This window comes from Manihot esculenta, chromosome 14, assembly GCF_001659605.2.
Source record: "Manihot esculenta cultivar AM560-2 chromosome 14, M.esculenta_v8, whole genome shotgun sequence".
Taxonomy (NCBI): domain Eukaryota; kingdom Viridiplantae; phylum Streptophyta; class Magnoliopsida; order Malpighiales; family Euphorbiaceae; genus Manihot; species Manihot esculenta.
This window is the reverse complement of record NC_035174.2, coordinates 1,430,280-1,445,502: the sequence shown is the minus strand read 5'-3', so window position 1 is coordinate 1,445,502 and position 15,223 is coordinate 1,430,280. Positions and strand designations below refer to the sequence as shown.

At 31.5% G+C, this 15,223-nt stretch overlaps 2 protein-coding genes and 1 non-coding gene across 3 annotated transcripts; all 3 read left to right on the top strand.

The window, feature by feature from the left end:
* The first annotated feature begins 3,006 nt into the window (after positions 1 to 3,006).
* Positions 3,007 to 6,082, top strand: LOC110630855 (aldehyde dehydrogenase family 3 member F1). Its single transcript, XM_021778481.2, has 10 exons — positions 3,007 to 3,472; positions 3,577 to 3,645; positions 3,729 to 3,825; positions 3,925 to 4,131; positions 4,240 to 4,364; positions 4,544 to 4,648; positions 4,746 to 4,918; positions 5,044 to 5,134; positions 5,252 to 5,401; positions 5,606 to 6,082. Exons 1-10 carry the CDS (start codon positions 3,293 to 3,295, stop codon positions 5,864 to 5,866), a joined length of 1,458 nt encoding a protein of 485 aa, XP_021634173.1. The 5' UTR covers positions 3,007 to 3,292; the 3' UTR covers positions 5,867 to 6,082.
* A 2,159-nt stretch (positions 6,083 to 8,241) lies between these two features.
* On the top strand, positions 8,242 to 14,821 carry LOC110631067 (origin of replication complex subunit 1B). Its single transcript, XM_021778777.2, has 16 exons — positions 8,242 to 9,196; positions 9,283 to 9,418; positions 9,820 to 9,972; positions 10,047 to 10,187; positions 10,277 to 10,428; positions 10,500 to 10,599; positions 10,707 to 10,829; positions 10,915 to 11,076; positions 11,197 to 11,254; positions 11,447 to 11,625; positions 11,783 to 11,897; positions 12,249 to 12,319; positions 12,666 to 12,761; positions 13,075 to 13,151; positions 13,686 to 13,769; positions 14,541 to 14,821. The coding sequence occupies exons 1-16, from the start codon at positions 8,346 to 8,348 to the stop codon at positions 14,602 to 14,604; spliced, it is 2,562 nt and encodes an 853-aa protein (XP_021634469.1). The 5' UTR covers positions 8,242 to 8,345; the 3' UTR covers positions 14,605 to 14,821.
* Positions 9,880 to 9,957, top strand: LOC122721843. The gene has a single exon (XR_006348628.1). It is a non-coding gene; the product is annotated as a small nucleolar RNA snoR28 (small nucleolar RNA).
* Positions 14,822 to 15,223: the final 402 nt, after the last annotated feature.

Sequence of the window (15,223 nt, the reverse complement as noted above, 5' to 3'; positions counted from 1 at the left end):
AGATAAACACTGAATTATTATTAAATATTAATTAATTGCTTAAGATTGCTGTAACTTACTATCACAGTAAAGTGTAAGATTGGTTCTAAATACATGAGAAATACATGGTGGGAATTTTCTTTTCTTTTTTGGTGTGTTGAAAGAACTTCCCTTTGGGAACAGAGTGGCGGTAGGATAGGAAGATGCATGAGTTCACGTGGAACCCCAAATTGTAGAATTATTGAGGAAATTGCATGGTAGTTGTGCAACCATAAATGCCACCTGTAGAGAAGTCCATACTTGAAAAGGTGGTTTTGTTTTTTAATTGCTGTCATTCACTGAAGCAGATAGGGAAACTCATGTATATTGTTGGGATTCTTAGTTTGTTTTTTCTTTAGTATATATATATATATATAGGAAGAGCAAGTATACTCTTTCCATGCACCAAATATACTTTGCAGTTAGGAAAAATTATTTCTACAACGGTTGCATATTAGTCATGGATCATGGTAGAACTTATATGGAATGTGTTAGTTTAATACAACTATTATACTCCTGTAGTTAGGTTTGGTATTGAAATATTTCATTCTTTAATTTTTTATATATTTAAAATGAAATAATTGAATTGTTTTCTGGTAAATAATTATTTCAAATAAGTAAAATATGTGGATCAAAGTTGGAGTTAAGCTATATGTGTGATTTTAAGCATTGGCATAAGAGAGAGTGGTTGAAGATTTATTGAAGAGGACATTAGGATGGTCCAGCAATCAAACAGTATATGATCGGTGTTCAATATTATTTATGTCATGTTTTTTTCTCAAAGTTGTGTCTCTTAGCTAGGCATTCCATATTAATTAGTTAGATTACCTAAACGGTCGGAGGCAGGTAGCCTTTTATTTCTCCCTCACTTATTTGGAAACGTGCTATATTTTAAATTTTAAAGTTGCTTTATATTTTTAGTTAAACTTGACACCGCTGATTAGAAAAGAAACAATGCCTGTAATCCTATCTCAGTCTCTTATTTTTAAAGTTTAAATATATTATAACTTTAATTAAGTTAAAATAAGCATAATTTTTATTGATATATAATTTTAATATAGTTAAATTAAAAATAAAAATATTTATAATCAACTTGCGAATTTATAAATAAATTGATTTTCAAGTTTTAACCAATTGATGTGTACAATTTATAAAAAATTAAATTGAATCAACCAAACTTCTATCCAAATTATTATTAGATAGCTCATAAATAGTTAGATAGCTTTAATTTATTTATAGTCTCCCCACCAAATAAAGGAAGCAAAAGTAACACATCTCCTTCCCTTTCACTTTCATATTTTTAAACAAAATATTTTAATGGCAGAAAAAAAATAATTTTTAAAATATATTAGTTAAAAAGAAACTTCAATTCAAAATTAATTTTAACCTATTCTAATCATAAAATAAAAATTAAATAATAAATAATTTTGTTTCTAACAATATCTTTTACATTAGAGTTTGAATTCTGGAGTAGTAATTAGTGGAGGACTTTACCACAATACCATTTCCGCTTCAAGTTTAGATTAGTCTTATTCATAAATGCAGTAATTTTTTTTTTTTTAAGTCTTTTTACCTAAGAGTCAATTATTAAAATTAATTTAAATAAATTAATATATTTAATAAAAATTAAATTGAATAATCTTTAAATAATATATAATTGACCCCAACCACTCCCCAACTGATAATAACTAAATTAAAGTTGATCGGGACCTTGTCATTATTATTATGTGTGCCTATTAGTTTTTTAATTTTCTCAATTTGATTTCAGAAATTCAATAATTTCAAACTTATACCAAATTAAATTCAATTGAATGGAATACAAAAATTTACTATTTAACAAATTTACTATTTAATCTATACATATTATTATTATTAACAAATTATATTTTATATTTTCTGAAATTTATTAAAATATCTTTATATTCTAAGTCTATTAATAAACATATTTTCTAATTTTTAAGTATTTAAAATGTTCAAAAAATTTAATTAAAAAATAAATTATTTTAAATAAAATATTTTAAAAGAGAAATATTTTTTACGCTTTACAATATCTTATTAAAACTTATACATATAAATTTATTAATATATTTTATTTTTTAAATTAAACTTAAATGACAGAAAATAAATTATATTATTGAAAAATATCTTTTTGAAAATATTTTTTAAATATAAATTATTTTTGTAAATAAATGAGTTCTAAATTTAAAATCTTATAATTTTAAAAATGGTTGCAGTAGTAAATGAGGTGGAATCTACTTGTAATTAAAGAGCAGTTAGTTTGATCAATAGATTAAATAAATATTTCAATTTATAATAAAATACAAGAGAATCGCAATAATTTTATATTCAAGAACATATGAAATAACATAATATAATTTATATTTCTAAAATTATAATTATTTTTATATATTTAAGATCAAATCAAACTAATTTTTACCTTAAAATCAAATTACAAATAATTTTGATGTCTAAGTTAAACATAGTAAAAAATAATAATAATAAATACATTCACAGGCTTAATTCGATTTCAGTTTTAGGACCTAATTTTTCATCCAATTTTATATATATATAAAAAAGAGAGTTAGAGATTATAGCTAACTTGGATTTAATTTAGAGTTGAATTTAATAAAACGATTCAATTTACAATTAAATCAATGGGCATAATTCAAGGTAGATCAATTTATCAAATAAATTAAAAATTTTAAAATAAAAAGTAAAGAGAAATTAATTTATTTAAAATAAAAATAAAAATAAAAATATTCAATTTAATTAAATTTTTTTGGGTGTCTCCTAACTAGTAAATTTGTCTTGGCTTTTATACACCGACCGACATACTTGGTTAAAAAAGAGTTCATTTTTTTCCCTTATTTATTACAGTTAGCTGAAGTAATAAGCTTAGGATCATATGAAAGAGCTTTAATCCTCTATCCCTCAATGTCTAATTTATAATTTATACATCACTAATCTCTCCAAATTTATAGCTGCCTCTCTCAGTAATATCGTTTTTAGAGATCGAACCTAAATCCTGTTTCCACTGCCTCCAATGGTCCCATGAATTTATGAAAGAGACCCTCTACTCCAACATATAATTATAGCAAAGTTATCTTTTTTATTTAAAGACAGAGATGATGGAAGATTTTAGAAGCAGCAAGAGCAATGCATGTGAAGTAGGAAGCAGTTGGACAAGACTCAACAACACCATAAATAGTACTTTGGGAAACCCAAGTTTCAAGTGGTGCAATTCAGCTGTTTTCCACTGAGAGATCAAGAGGCAATGGAGAGTGAGTTAGAGAGCATGAGACAGTATTTTAATGGTGGAAACACTAGAGATGCTTCTTGGAGGGAGTCTCAGCTTAAAGGGTTGCTCTTGTTTATGAGGGAAAAAGAAGCTGAAATCTTTAAGGCTTTAAAGGAAGATTTAGGGAAGCATCCTGTTGAGGCTTTTAGAGATGAGGTATATTTTTTTGCTAAAAGAACATGTAATATATGGAATTTTCTGGTGATTTTTGAATCTTCAAATAATGTTAATTTGGAATTTTTTTTTTTTTGTTGTTGCAGGTTGGTACTCTAATAAAATCCATAAATTTTGCTTTGAAAGGTTTGAAAAATTGGATGTCAAGTGAAAAGGTAAAATTTTTTCTTCAGCAGACTCATTTACTTAATAATAATAACAATAGTAGAAATCTACCATGTTTGATGTTTATTGACAGGTGAAGCTCCCAAAAATTGCAATCCTCTCATCTGCAGAGTTGGTTCCTCAGCCTCTTGGCCTTGTCCTCATCATATCCTCCTGGAATTTTCCTTTCGGTATGTGGCTTGTTCATTTTATTTTATTTTTTTTTCAAGAACTCCCTCTTTTTTTCCTAAAACCAACTTACTAGCTAGTGTTTTTGTTACAAAATGCAGGACTGTCCTTGGAACCACTGATAGGAGCAATAGCTGCAGGAAACACAGTAGTTTTAAAACCTTCAGAACTGGCTCCTGCTTGTTCCTCTCTTCTAGCAGATGTTATGTCCACTTACCTAGACACTAAAGCTATTAAGGTCATCCAAGGAGGACCATCTGTTGGTGAACAACTCCTGCAGCAAAAATGGGATAAGATTTTCTTCACAGGTACCAAAAACTATCCTCACAGATAATGAACAAACAGTTCAACTCATGATTCAATTTTAAATAATCCAAGGATGTTGGTGTTATTGCATCTTCTTCTGATGCTTTAAGGTAGCAGCCGTGTGGGACGTACAGTCATGTCAGCTGCGGCGAAGCATCTAACACCAGTTGTTCTTGAGTTGGGTGGGAAATGCCCTGCTGTTGTTGATTCCCTTTCTTCTTCTTGGGACAAACAGGTAATAATCCCATCTTTCTAATTATTATATTGATTAGTTTTATAACCGTTACATTAAACATTTACATGCATTCGTTGTATAACTTTAATTGTACAAATCTGGATATAAATATTTAAGCTAAACCTCGAATTTATATTAGATGCATTTTTAATTTTTTTTTCCTGCTGTTTAATCTGAAGGTGGCTGTAAATCGAATTATTGTCTCGAAATTTGGAAACTGTACTGGTCAAGCATGCATAGCAGTTGATTATATTCTGGTGGAAAAGAGATTTGCTTCCGCTTTGGTATGGATGTGGAAAATGCATAGTAATTTGTGTTTTTATATAAATTCCTTTTCTCTGCAAGTGAAATATTTTGAAATGGTGTCTGCTCTGTGTTCAGGTGGAACTAATGAAGGATTCCATCAAAAAGATGTTTGGAGATAACCCTAGAGAATCAAATACAATAGGAAGGATTGTTAACAAACATCATTTCTTGAGATTGCAGAACCTTCTCAGCGATTTGGCAGTCCAAAAATCTATTGTCTATGGTGGTTCAATGGATGAAGAGAATCTGTAAATGATTACACTGCTAGTGCTATCTCTTAAACTAATTCTAATTGGAACTTGAACACTTTACACACGAGTGCATAATGTATTGTTTTCTCTATTTGCTTAAGGTATAATTAACATCCTTTCAGGTTTATAGAGCCAACAGTGTTGCTAGATCCTCCCCTTGAAGCAGACATAATGACAGAAGAGATATTTGGTCCATTGCTTCCTATAATTACAGTAAGATGCATATTGATCACCATCTTTGCTTTCTATAGAGAGTTTCATCTTTTCATTTTACGTTCTTTAAACAAAGCAAGCTGCAGGTTACATTGTATTTATCTTTGCTTCTAACAGTTAGAGAAGGTTGAAGATAGCATTCAATTTATCAATTCAAAGCCAAAAGCTCTTGCAATTTATGCCTTCACCAAAAATGAACCATTCAAGAGAAGAATGGTGGCAGAAACATCATCTGGAAGCTTGGTATTCAATGATGCAGTCATTCAAGTATTTCATCAAATACCTTATCTTCCTTTACTGGGTCTTCTCTCTTTTGTCTCTGTCCCGAAAATCTCTAGCAAGTTTTACCTATACCCGATTTATTGTGGATCTAGAATAGGACGTGTATGATGTATCTCGAGTCCGTGATAGATTTTTTTCTTACTTCCAATTGATATGCATGATTGAAACTTAATCACATTTGCTTTGCAGTATGTAGCTGATACCTTGCCATTTGGAGGGATTGGTAAAAGTGGGATAGGCAGATACCATGGGAAATTCTCATTCGATGCGTTCACACACTACAAGCCAGTTGCAAGAAGAAGCTTCCTCTCTGATTTCTGGTTCAGATTTCCTCCATGGAACATTCACAAGTTAATGCTTTTAGAAACAGCTTACAATCTTGATTATCTAGGACTTGTACTTGTGATTCTTGGCTTGAAGAGGTCTACAAGGAACATCCATGTGATCTAGCAATTTCTGGTATCATTATTTATTAGTGCTTGCTGCGTGGGTAATAATAATTCAAATGTTTTAGCATCACGATCATATTTTATTATTACAAATTTTAATAAGAAGTTTCGCTTTCAATAGCTGTATCAATAGAACAGGAAAACTCTGGTTTTTAATTATATGTAAGACTAGTGTAATCAGATAAACAAGTGGGCAATTGCTTGCTCCTTTGATTCAGTCACGTGATCGAGACAAAACGATGCTCATAACAAATGGCATTAAAAGCGATCACCCTTGCCTTATCTTGTCTTATCTGTGTATATTTATTGCTGGAAGTCTTATATATATATATTTTCAAATAATTTAAATATAATTAAATTATGTGTGTTCATGTCAACTTAATTATCACTGCTCAAACACCACATGAATTCATTTTATTTTATATTTTTTAATTAATATTTCTATTAAAACATTTTTTTGTTAATAAATTATAATTTTACATATACGTAATTAATAAATTATGCCAAAATTTGAGATATAGTGCTTAACACATAAAATTCAAAGCCAATTAAAATAAACTATTACTAAGGCTAGTTCTACCTCTATCTCAATTCTAAATATAGTAACAATCAGAAGTGAACGTTTTTTTTTTAAAGATAAGTTATGGACAATATGTTTATTTATATTCAATTATTATTTATAAATTTAAATATTTAATAAATTGTGAATTTAATAGATTAATTTCGGATATAAATATGTGATTTTACATTTGCAAACCACAACCGTTGGTTCCTTTGTAGATCTTGGATTTCACCCCTACACACGAAATTCCACTCTCCCCTGTCCCAGTCAAGTGAATTGGTTTCGAGAGCATTCCGCCAGTTTTTGGTGACTTTCACTTTCAACCCCATTCAGCGCTACGTGCCTTTTACGCCCGGTCATTCGGAAGAATAATTGCTCTTCATTTTATCGCTGCAGGGTTTTTGTCAATTTAGATTTTAAAATAACTTAATTATCAATTTGGAGAGACCTTCTTGACAAAAGCGCCATAAAATTTTTTGTTTAAAATATATCAACTAATAGAGATCTATCGATCCACGTTTAAATTTATTTTTTAATTATAGATTTTAATTTAGTGCTATGTGAGATTAAAATATTTATTTTTTATTTTTTAAATATTAATATATTTATATTATATTAATTTAATAATATAAAATAAATTAAATATAATAATTACCTATTAATAAATTTATAATTGATATTATTTTTAATTATAGTGTCATTACATTAATATATTAATATTAAAATATTTATTATTATAAAAATATATTATCAAATTATTATAATATAAATATATTATTATAATATAATAATAATTAAAAAAATAAAAATAAAATAATTACTTTTTAAAAAACTAAATTTATTGAATAATACTAGTTAAAAATAATTATCAATTTAAATAGTATAAATTATAAGAGTACTGTTTTTAATATATTATTATGGTAATACTGTAATTAAATACTATTAATTATAAATTTATTAATACATAAATATTATATTTTATAAATTTTATTATTTTTAATATACAGTAATTTATAAAGTTGATATTATTATTAGATTGTTTATAATTTATTAAAATTAATTAATTAATTTAATCACAGAATAATATTAAAATTATATAACATCAATGATATTTTTTATTTAAATATTAATAATAAAATATAGTAAATATTAATAAATTAAATATATTAGTATTTAGAATTATAAAATTATATTATGCTGAAATTAAATGTATATAAAATTATTAAATTATTTATAATGTATTAAAAATAAATAAATTAATAAATTAATATAATTATTTAAAATTATAAAAATTATATTTATATTTTATTATATTACTTTCGTATAACTTACACATATTTAATTATAATATAATATTAATTTTATGATATTAAAATTACATAATGTTATAATTTTTTATTTAAGTATTAATAATAAAATATATTATATATTAATATATTAAAAATTATAAAAATATTTATTATTATAAAAAATTATAATATAAATAATATTATTAAATTAATATAATATAAATATATTATTATAATATATTAATACTTAAAAAATAAAAAAAAATAAATGTCTTGTCCGACGTCATTCACACAAACACAAAATCAAAATTTATAATTAAAAAAAAAATTAAATATCGGTCGGTAAAAATCCCCCTATCGGCTGATATATTTAAAAAAAAAAAAATTCACTATTAAGAGTGCCATGCCCAAAATGACAATTAATTTTTTTTAAAACTAAACTGCCAAAAAATTTGTTTGGCTCAATACCAAATTGGCAAAAAAACCCCGCTGCTGCTGGCACGGAGTTAGCCGGGGGTTAAAGGGGGAACGTTTCCCGCCATTTATTCTCTCAGCCTCCATCTAAACCCCACACTTTCCCTCTCTGCAAAACCTTAGCTAAGCCCCTGTCTCCACCGGCCCTGCCCACAATGGTGGATACTCCGAGGAGAAACCTCCGATCCCCTTCAAAGAAACCCAAGCAAACTTCTCCTTCCTCAATCTCTCTCACCCCTCAAACCCCACAAGCTGTTGACCTTCCTCGCCGATCGTCTCGTCGATTATCTCTTAAGCTTGATCAGATTTCCACCCCTCAAAATATCATTTCACGACTTGAAAATCCCAACAACGATTCATTGGTGGAAGAATTTGAAAAACCTCAAAAATTAGTTAAGGATTCTTCAAGAGCCCGAAGAAATTCAAGGAAAAATGAATCTTCAAAGACCCCAGAAATCAAGAGAGATTATGAATCCGCAAAAACGCCAAAATCGAGTACTAAAGTGGTTGAGGTTTCATTCTCTCCTGTTTCACCAGATTACCAGGAGACAAAGAAGAGGAAACGGCGTGAAGAGAAGGTGATAACAAGAGCATTGGCATCAAAGAATACAAAAAGTGAGCAAAAGAGCAATATGAAGAGGGTTTATTATAAGAAAGTGCTGTACGATGGTGGGGAATTTGGAATAGGGGATGATGTGTATGTGAAAAGAAGAGAGGATGCCAGCTCTGATGATGAGGTCCCGGAAGTGGAGGAGTGTAGAATGTGCTTCAAAGCAGGGAAAGCGGTAATGATTGAGTGTGATGGCTGTTTAGGTGGTTTTCATTTGAAATGCTTGAAGCCTCCTCTAAAGGACGTCCCAGAAGGGGATTGGACTTGCGGGTTCTGCGAGGCCAGGAAATTGGGTATGAAGGTTGAGTTGCCAGCGCCGCCTAAGGGGAAAAGACCTGCTCGAACTTTGAGGGAGAAGCTTCTCTCTAGTGACTTATGGGCTGCTCATATTGAGAGGTTTGATTTGGATATATGTTTCTAAATTTGTAGTGTTTTATTGGCTTAAGTTCATATGTGTTGAGCTTTCCCCTTCTTATTCACAGCATATGGAAGGAGGTGGATGGCAGCTATTGGTTTAAGGGGCGATGGTATATGATTCCAGAAGAAACTAATGCTGGAAGACAGCCTCATAATTTGAGGAGGGAGCTTTATAGAACAAATGATTTTGCTGACATTGAGGTTGTGATCGTTATCTTATCTGACCACTATAAGTTGCATAGTTGAAATGATCTATGATCTTCTGACATGGTTTTTTTAATTATTATTTGTTCACTTGATCTCTATTGACATAAAATACTAAGTTGTCTAGTAGAAGAGGTAGCTTCCTGACCTGTGTGCTTTTCTAGTTGCATTACTACCAAATTTCTGTACATTCATTGTGTTGTCATGGTGTTTTATTATTATTTTTATTTTCACATCTCACTCTGTTTGCTCAATGGCATACTCTTGAACTGCCTGTATACATTTCAGGTCCTGGGGCATGTGCCTCGTGGTGCCTTTACTAGAACCATTTAACATGCCCCGAGTGGCAGAAATTTTCATATTGAAGTTCATAACCATTTCAGTGCTTGATGCTGCAGATGGAATCTATTATTCGGCATTGCTTTGTTATGAATCCTAAGGAATATGCAAAGGCAAGTAATGCAGGAGATGATATTTTCTTGTGTGAGTATGAATATGACATTCATTGGCACACTTTCAAGCGAATGGCTGAGATTGATAATGATGAAGAGGTAAGAAAATAAAAGCAATGTTGCTATTCATCATATCAAAAGGTAATTAATCCTACCACGTCGTCATTTGGTAGGATGGTGAAGATGCTGATAGTGATGAAGACTGGGGTACTTCCAAGGATGAGGAATCTTGTTCAGATGAAGACATCGAGTATGAAAAGGAAAGTGTGAAGAACTTACAAGCTAGAACATCCTCAGCTCATGGGTTGGCTGCTGTATGGACATTCTTGTTTTTGCATGTTTTTGAGCTTTGAGCTTAGCAGCTGCTCCATACTTGAAGTGATCAATTATTTTATGATGACAGAACTCTCGCAAAGGCCAGTTCTTTGGACTTCAGAAGATAGGGACAAAGAGAATCCCACAACATGTGCGATGCCATAAGAAGACTGAACTGGAGAAAGCAAAAGAAACACTTCTGTTGGCCATGTTGCCAAAGTCTCTACCTTGTAGGAATAAGTATGTGAACTTAATGCTTTTCTGTTCCAATTTTATTTTATAGTTTCTACTGGCTGACACATTTGATATAGAGAAATGGAAGAGATGACTGCATTTATAAAAGGTGCCATCTGCGATGATCAATGTCTAGGGCGCTGCCTTTATGTTCATGGTGTTCCTGGAACTGGCAAGGTAAAAATCTGCTGGCTTTAGTCAATAAAAAATTTGTTGCATTCTTCCAAAAGGTAGTCATCAAAGTGAAAAACTCATGGAATCTTTTTGTGGCAATGAAATTGCAGACAATGAGTGTACTTGCGGTGATGAGGAACCTAAGGTCTGAAGTTGATGCAGGAAGTATAAAACCATATTGTTTTGTCGAGGTTAATGGTCTAAAGTTAGCATCACCAGAGAATATTTACAGGGTACGATATTTGTGAAAGTTATCCAATGACAGTGTTTGACTGATTGTCTGGTTGATGTACAATATCATATCCTGCATTCTCTCAGGTTATATACGAAGCATTAAGTGGACACAGAGTCAGCTGGAAAAAGGCTCTCCATTTGCTGAATGAACGATTCTCGGGTGGAAAGAAAGTGGCAAAAGGAGATGACCGACCTTGTATTCTGCTTATTGATGAACTTGATCTGCTTGTAACCCGAAATCAGTCGGTAACTTAAGCATCTCTTTCACTGTATAAAAATTTATCACAGATATTTTATAGTGGACATAATTTTTAATGTTAATAAAGATTGAAAAGTGTAATATGCGTGACCTTTTCTCTATCCCAGGTTCTGTACAATATTCTTGACTGGCCTACTAAGCCACATTCGAAATTGATTGTCATAGGTCTCCCTCCCTCCCTCCCTCTCTCTCTCTCTCTCTCTCTCTCTCTCTCTCTCTCTCTCTCTCTCTCTCTCTGTTTGTGTGTGTGTTTGTTTGTTTCTCATTCTTATACAACGCTTTAAGTGATACTATTTATGATAGATGATACTGATTGTGTTTTTATTTCTTTGTTACAACTTAAAATTTGATCTTCAGGAATTGCAAATACTATGGATCTTCCTGAAAAGTTGCTTCCTCGTATTTCAAGCCGTATGGGTATGCAAAGGCTTTGTTTTGGACCCTATAATTATCAGCAGCTTCAGGAAATCATTTCAAGTCGGCTTAAAGGAATTGATGCATTTGAAAAGCAAGCTATAGAATTTGCTTCAAGGAAGGTCTGTCCTTGTGCTAATTGTTTTTCCATCTGTATTTCATTTTGTTCTGTATCTCATATACTAATTTTATGCACTGAGGGGACAGGTATCTCCTGATTAAATGTTTATTCCAAGCATCATCTTGTAAATATTTTGAGCCAGCAGCCTTTTTTTTCAGGTAGCAGCTATTTCAGGAGATGCACGTCGTGCTCTGGAGATATGCAGGCGTGCAGCAGAAATTGCTGACTATCATCTTAAGAAATTAAATTCATATTCCGACTCAACTCCTGCAGGTACATATACTTTTGACACACTAGGTTTTGATCTTCCCAACCAAAGAAACAATAAAAAATCCATCTAGAATATTGTTATGGGAATAACAAAAATTTGATCACATCCAATGGTTTCTGTCTTAATATTTTCTAAGATATTTTTATTTCCCTTAGGCATAATAGTACTCTTATTCCTATATATTCTGCAATTTTGTATGGTTTTAAATTCTATTCTATCGAACTGCTGTGTTTTATTTGGTCAGCCGCAGACTTCCAAACCATACATGCAATTCCATTTTGAATTACTATCTTCTCATTCATAATGCATAGTTGTTTCTGCACTAAGTACATCTACATCTCATCACTTTCCAGGAAAAGGCCTTGTTGGTATGTCAGAGGTTGAGGCAGCTATCCAGGAAATGTTCCAGGCACCACACATTCAAGTGAGTTGATTTTCAACTATAAATCACAGAAATTGTTAGTAGTTGTCTTTTGACACTTTTGCTTCACTGTCTCAGTAGATGCATTTGTCTCTTTCACTATGAGGCTATGACTCAGAATCTTTGAGATTCATATAAGAGGTCAATGACCAAAGTTTTCCTTGAAATAATGTCCCATTAGAAAAGGAAGCTTTTTATTTATATTTTACTTAGAAAAAAATGAATATCAGTTTATGGGGAGAAGGATTTTAGCTGCAACTATGATTGGCTGATTGTATATGTCCTAGTGAATAACTGAGCTTTCTTGTTTTCCTTCTGTTTTTCCTTCTTTTATTTCTCCTTTTTACAGGTGATGAAGAATTGTTCTAAACACAGCAAAATTTTCTTGACATCTATGGTGTATGAGCTCTATAAAACAGGGATGAGTGAAACAACCTTTGAAAAGGTCAAAGTCTTAAACTTCTACGACTATTCTTTCTGGACTGGCAATGTTGTGAATCTATGCCTCTGTTTTTTATAAGAAAATTGAAGATGTCAAAAGCTGAAGTAGGGAACTGCAATATTACATGCTTTCATCACTGTTCATTACCATGGCGTTAACTTCTTTGTCTGGTATAAAATGATAATTAGCGCACTTTGATATCACATGTAAACAACTTAGCTGGTATAGTTGGGATGGTTGGAACATTTGTAGATAATACCAAGCATTTTCAAGTTCAAAGATTTTCTGATTTCTATAATGTACTTTTGTGTTACAGTTGGCAATTACTGTTTCATGTATGTGTACTAGCAACGGAGAAGCATTTCCTGGTTGGGACACTCTCTTAAAAGTTGGGTAAGTCATTCCTTTTATTTGTTAGTTTGTTAAGGGAGCCATAATATTTTCCTTGTTAACTCTAATTTTGATGAATTTTGAAGACTTGTATTGAAGATTGAAGAACAGTTGTAGTCATGACCATATCTTTGGTTGTCCTAGTTGGGCTCAGATGGAAAATACTGACACCTAACTAGTTGTCAAGAAAAACTGAACTGATATCGAGAAGTGAAATATTCTCTGTGTTCTTTCTTTGTACATGTTAGATTAATGTTTGGCAACACAAGCTTATGTGTCATTTACAAGATGATCCCTTCATTCTGCTGATAGTCCCTTAACCCTGTTGCTAAAAGGCAACTCAAAATAAGCATGCTTCTAAGCTGCATCTTCCCTATTTATTTTTTATCTATTCTGCGAATGGATACCATAAGTTCTAAAACCACATTCCCATATTCACGCATATTTGAGCTTATGTTATTCAGCCATATGGAGCATTCCCTTCTCAACACGTATGCAAAATAATTATTTTTCTGATCCAGTGGTTTGCTTTGCCAGATGCATGCTAGGTGAAAGCAGAATAATTCTGTGTGAAAATGGAGCTAGGCACAGGTTGCAGAAGTTGCAGCTCAATTTTCCAAGGTTAGTTCCCCAGAGATTCTTCTGTATTTCTGCCATGACTACAAGTCCTATTGATGTTGGCAGTTCAGTAGAATATGATCTTTGATCTGTAAGCAGAATCCCTTCTGTAGGATGTTGGAAACTGTTGAATCTACATCTGTTGTGGAAATGTTAATGTGCCTATTATATGTGCTATAGGCACTCCTCGCTTGAGTTAGTTTTTGGGTGAGTTAAACCTGACTCAAATTTAATATGGTATCAGAGCCTCCTATTCGATGTTGGGCCTCCTGAAAATATGTCTCGCACCAGTAAAATTTTGAGCGTGAGGGGTTGTGAAAAGGGATAACATGGCTCTTATATGGGCCATAGTTACTCCTCCCCTTGAACTAGCCCCCTTAAGCTAGCTTTTAGTGTGAGTGGTACACTAGTCTTGCATGCAAGGAATTATCAGAAAGTTTCAGTAACCAAACCTTGAGATAAGAATCATTCTTTCTTTCCTTCTTTATGTGGTGCAATGTGGAAAGAGTGGAGCAGATTAGGACTTGGGATACATGTACGGTGTAAAAGAGCTTTACACCCACGAAGTCTAGAAATTTGCTAGAAATTATTGTTGAACTAAAATTTGTCAAACATGCATAAGCTAGAGAATGCTAACCATGATAATTCAACTGTCAAGATCCAGAATGTGACTATGGGCTTCATCATGTTTTTCTTTTCCAAAAAAGAATCTATTTGTACAGCGGAAGTGCTGCTCCAGCATTATAATCTGACAAAGTCCTTTACTGTTTGCAGCGATGATGTGGCCTTTGCATTGAAAGGCAGCAAGGAGCTACCTTGGTTGGCTAAGTATTTATGATCTGAGAACAAAGAGAACTCCATTCCCTTCATTAAAATGAGCAATTTAAATTTTTTATTTCTCGTATTCTCAAATTTTAATTGCTACAATACATGTTTACTTCAATTCCGGCAACGTAGAACTGTATTTTCTTGAGAACTGTAGTTCCTTTTGGTTTTCAATTGACTGTTTTATTTTTGAATGTTTAAATACTTGTCCGTGTCTTCGAATTTTTCCATGGAATATTTGTTGGAAGTCATAGGAGGACCTGATCACAATTCAATTCTAGAATTGAGCCCATTCAATCAGGAGGTGATACTGATTAAAATCGAAATGATGAAAACTGATTTCGAGAAATAAGAGCTAAACTTGATTGATCTGAGTTCTGTACAAACTTAAAACTCATATTTAGGGTTCGTAGAGCAAAACTCGGACCGTGTAATAATGAATATAATAGTTGAAATAATTAAAAAAGTTTACCCCAACCGCCTTTTGCAAAAGATGGTGATATTTTAAAAAATAAAATTAAAAGAAATGGCTATATTACTTTTATACACAGTAACTTTCACAAATAAATAACCAACCTTTAACTTTCAAATTTCTTAATCTGTAATTTATGTCAATATTTTACAACTGTTTT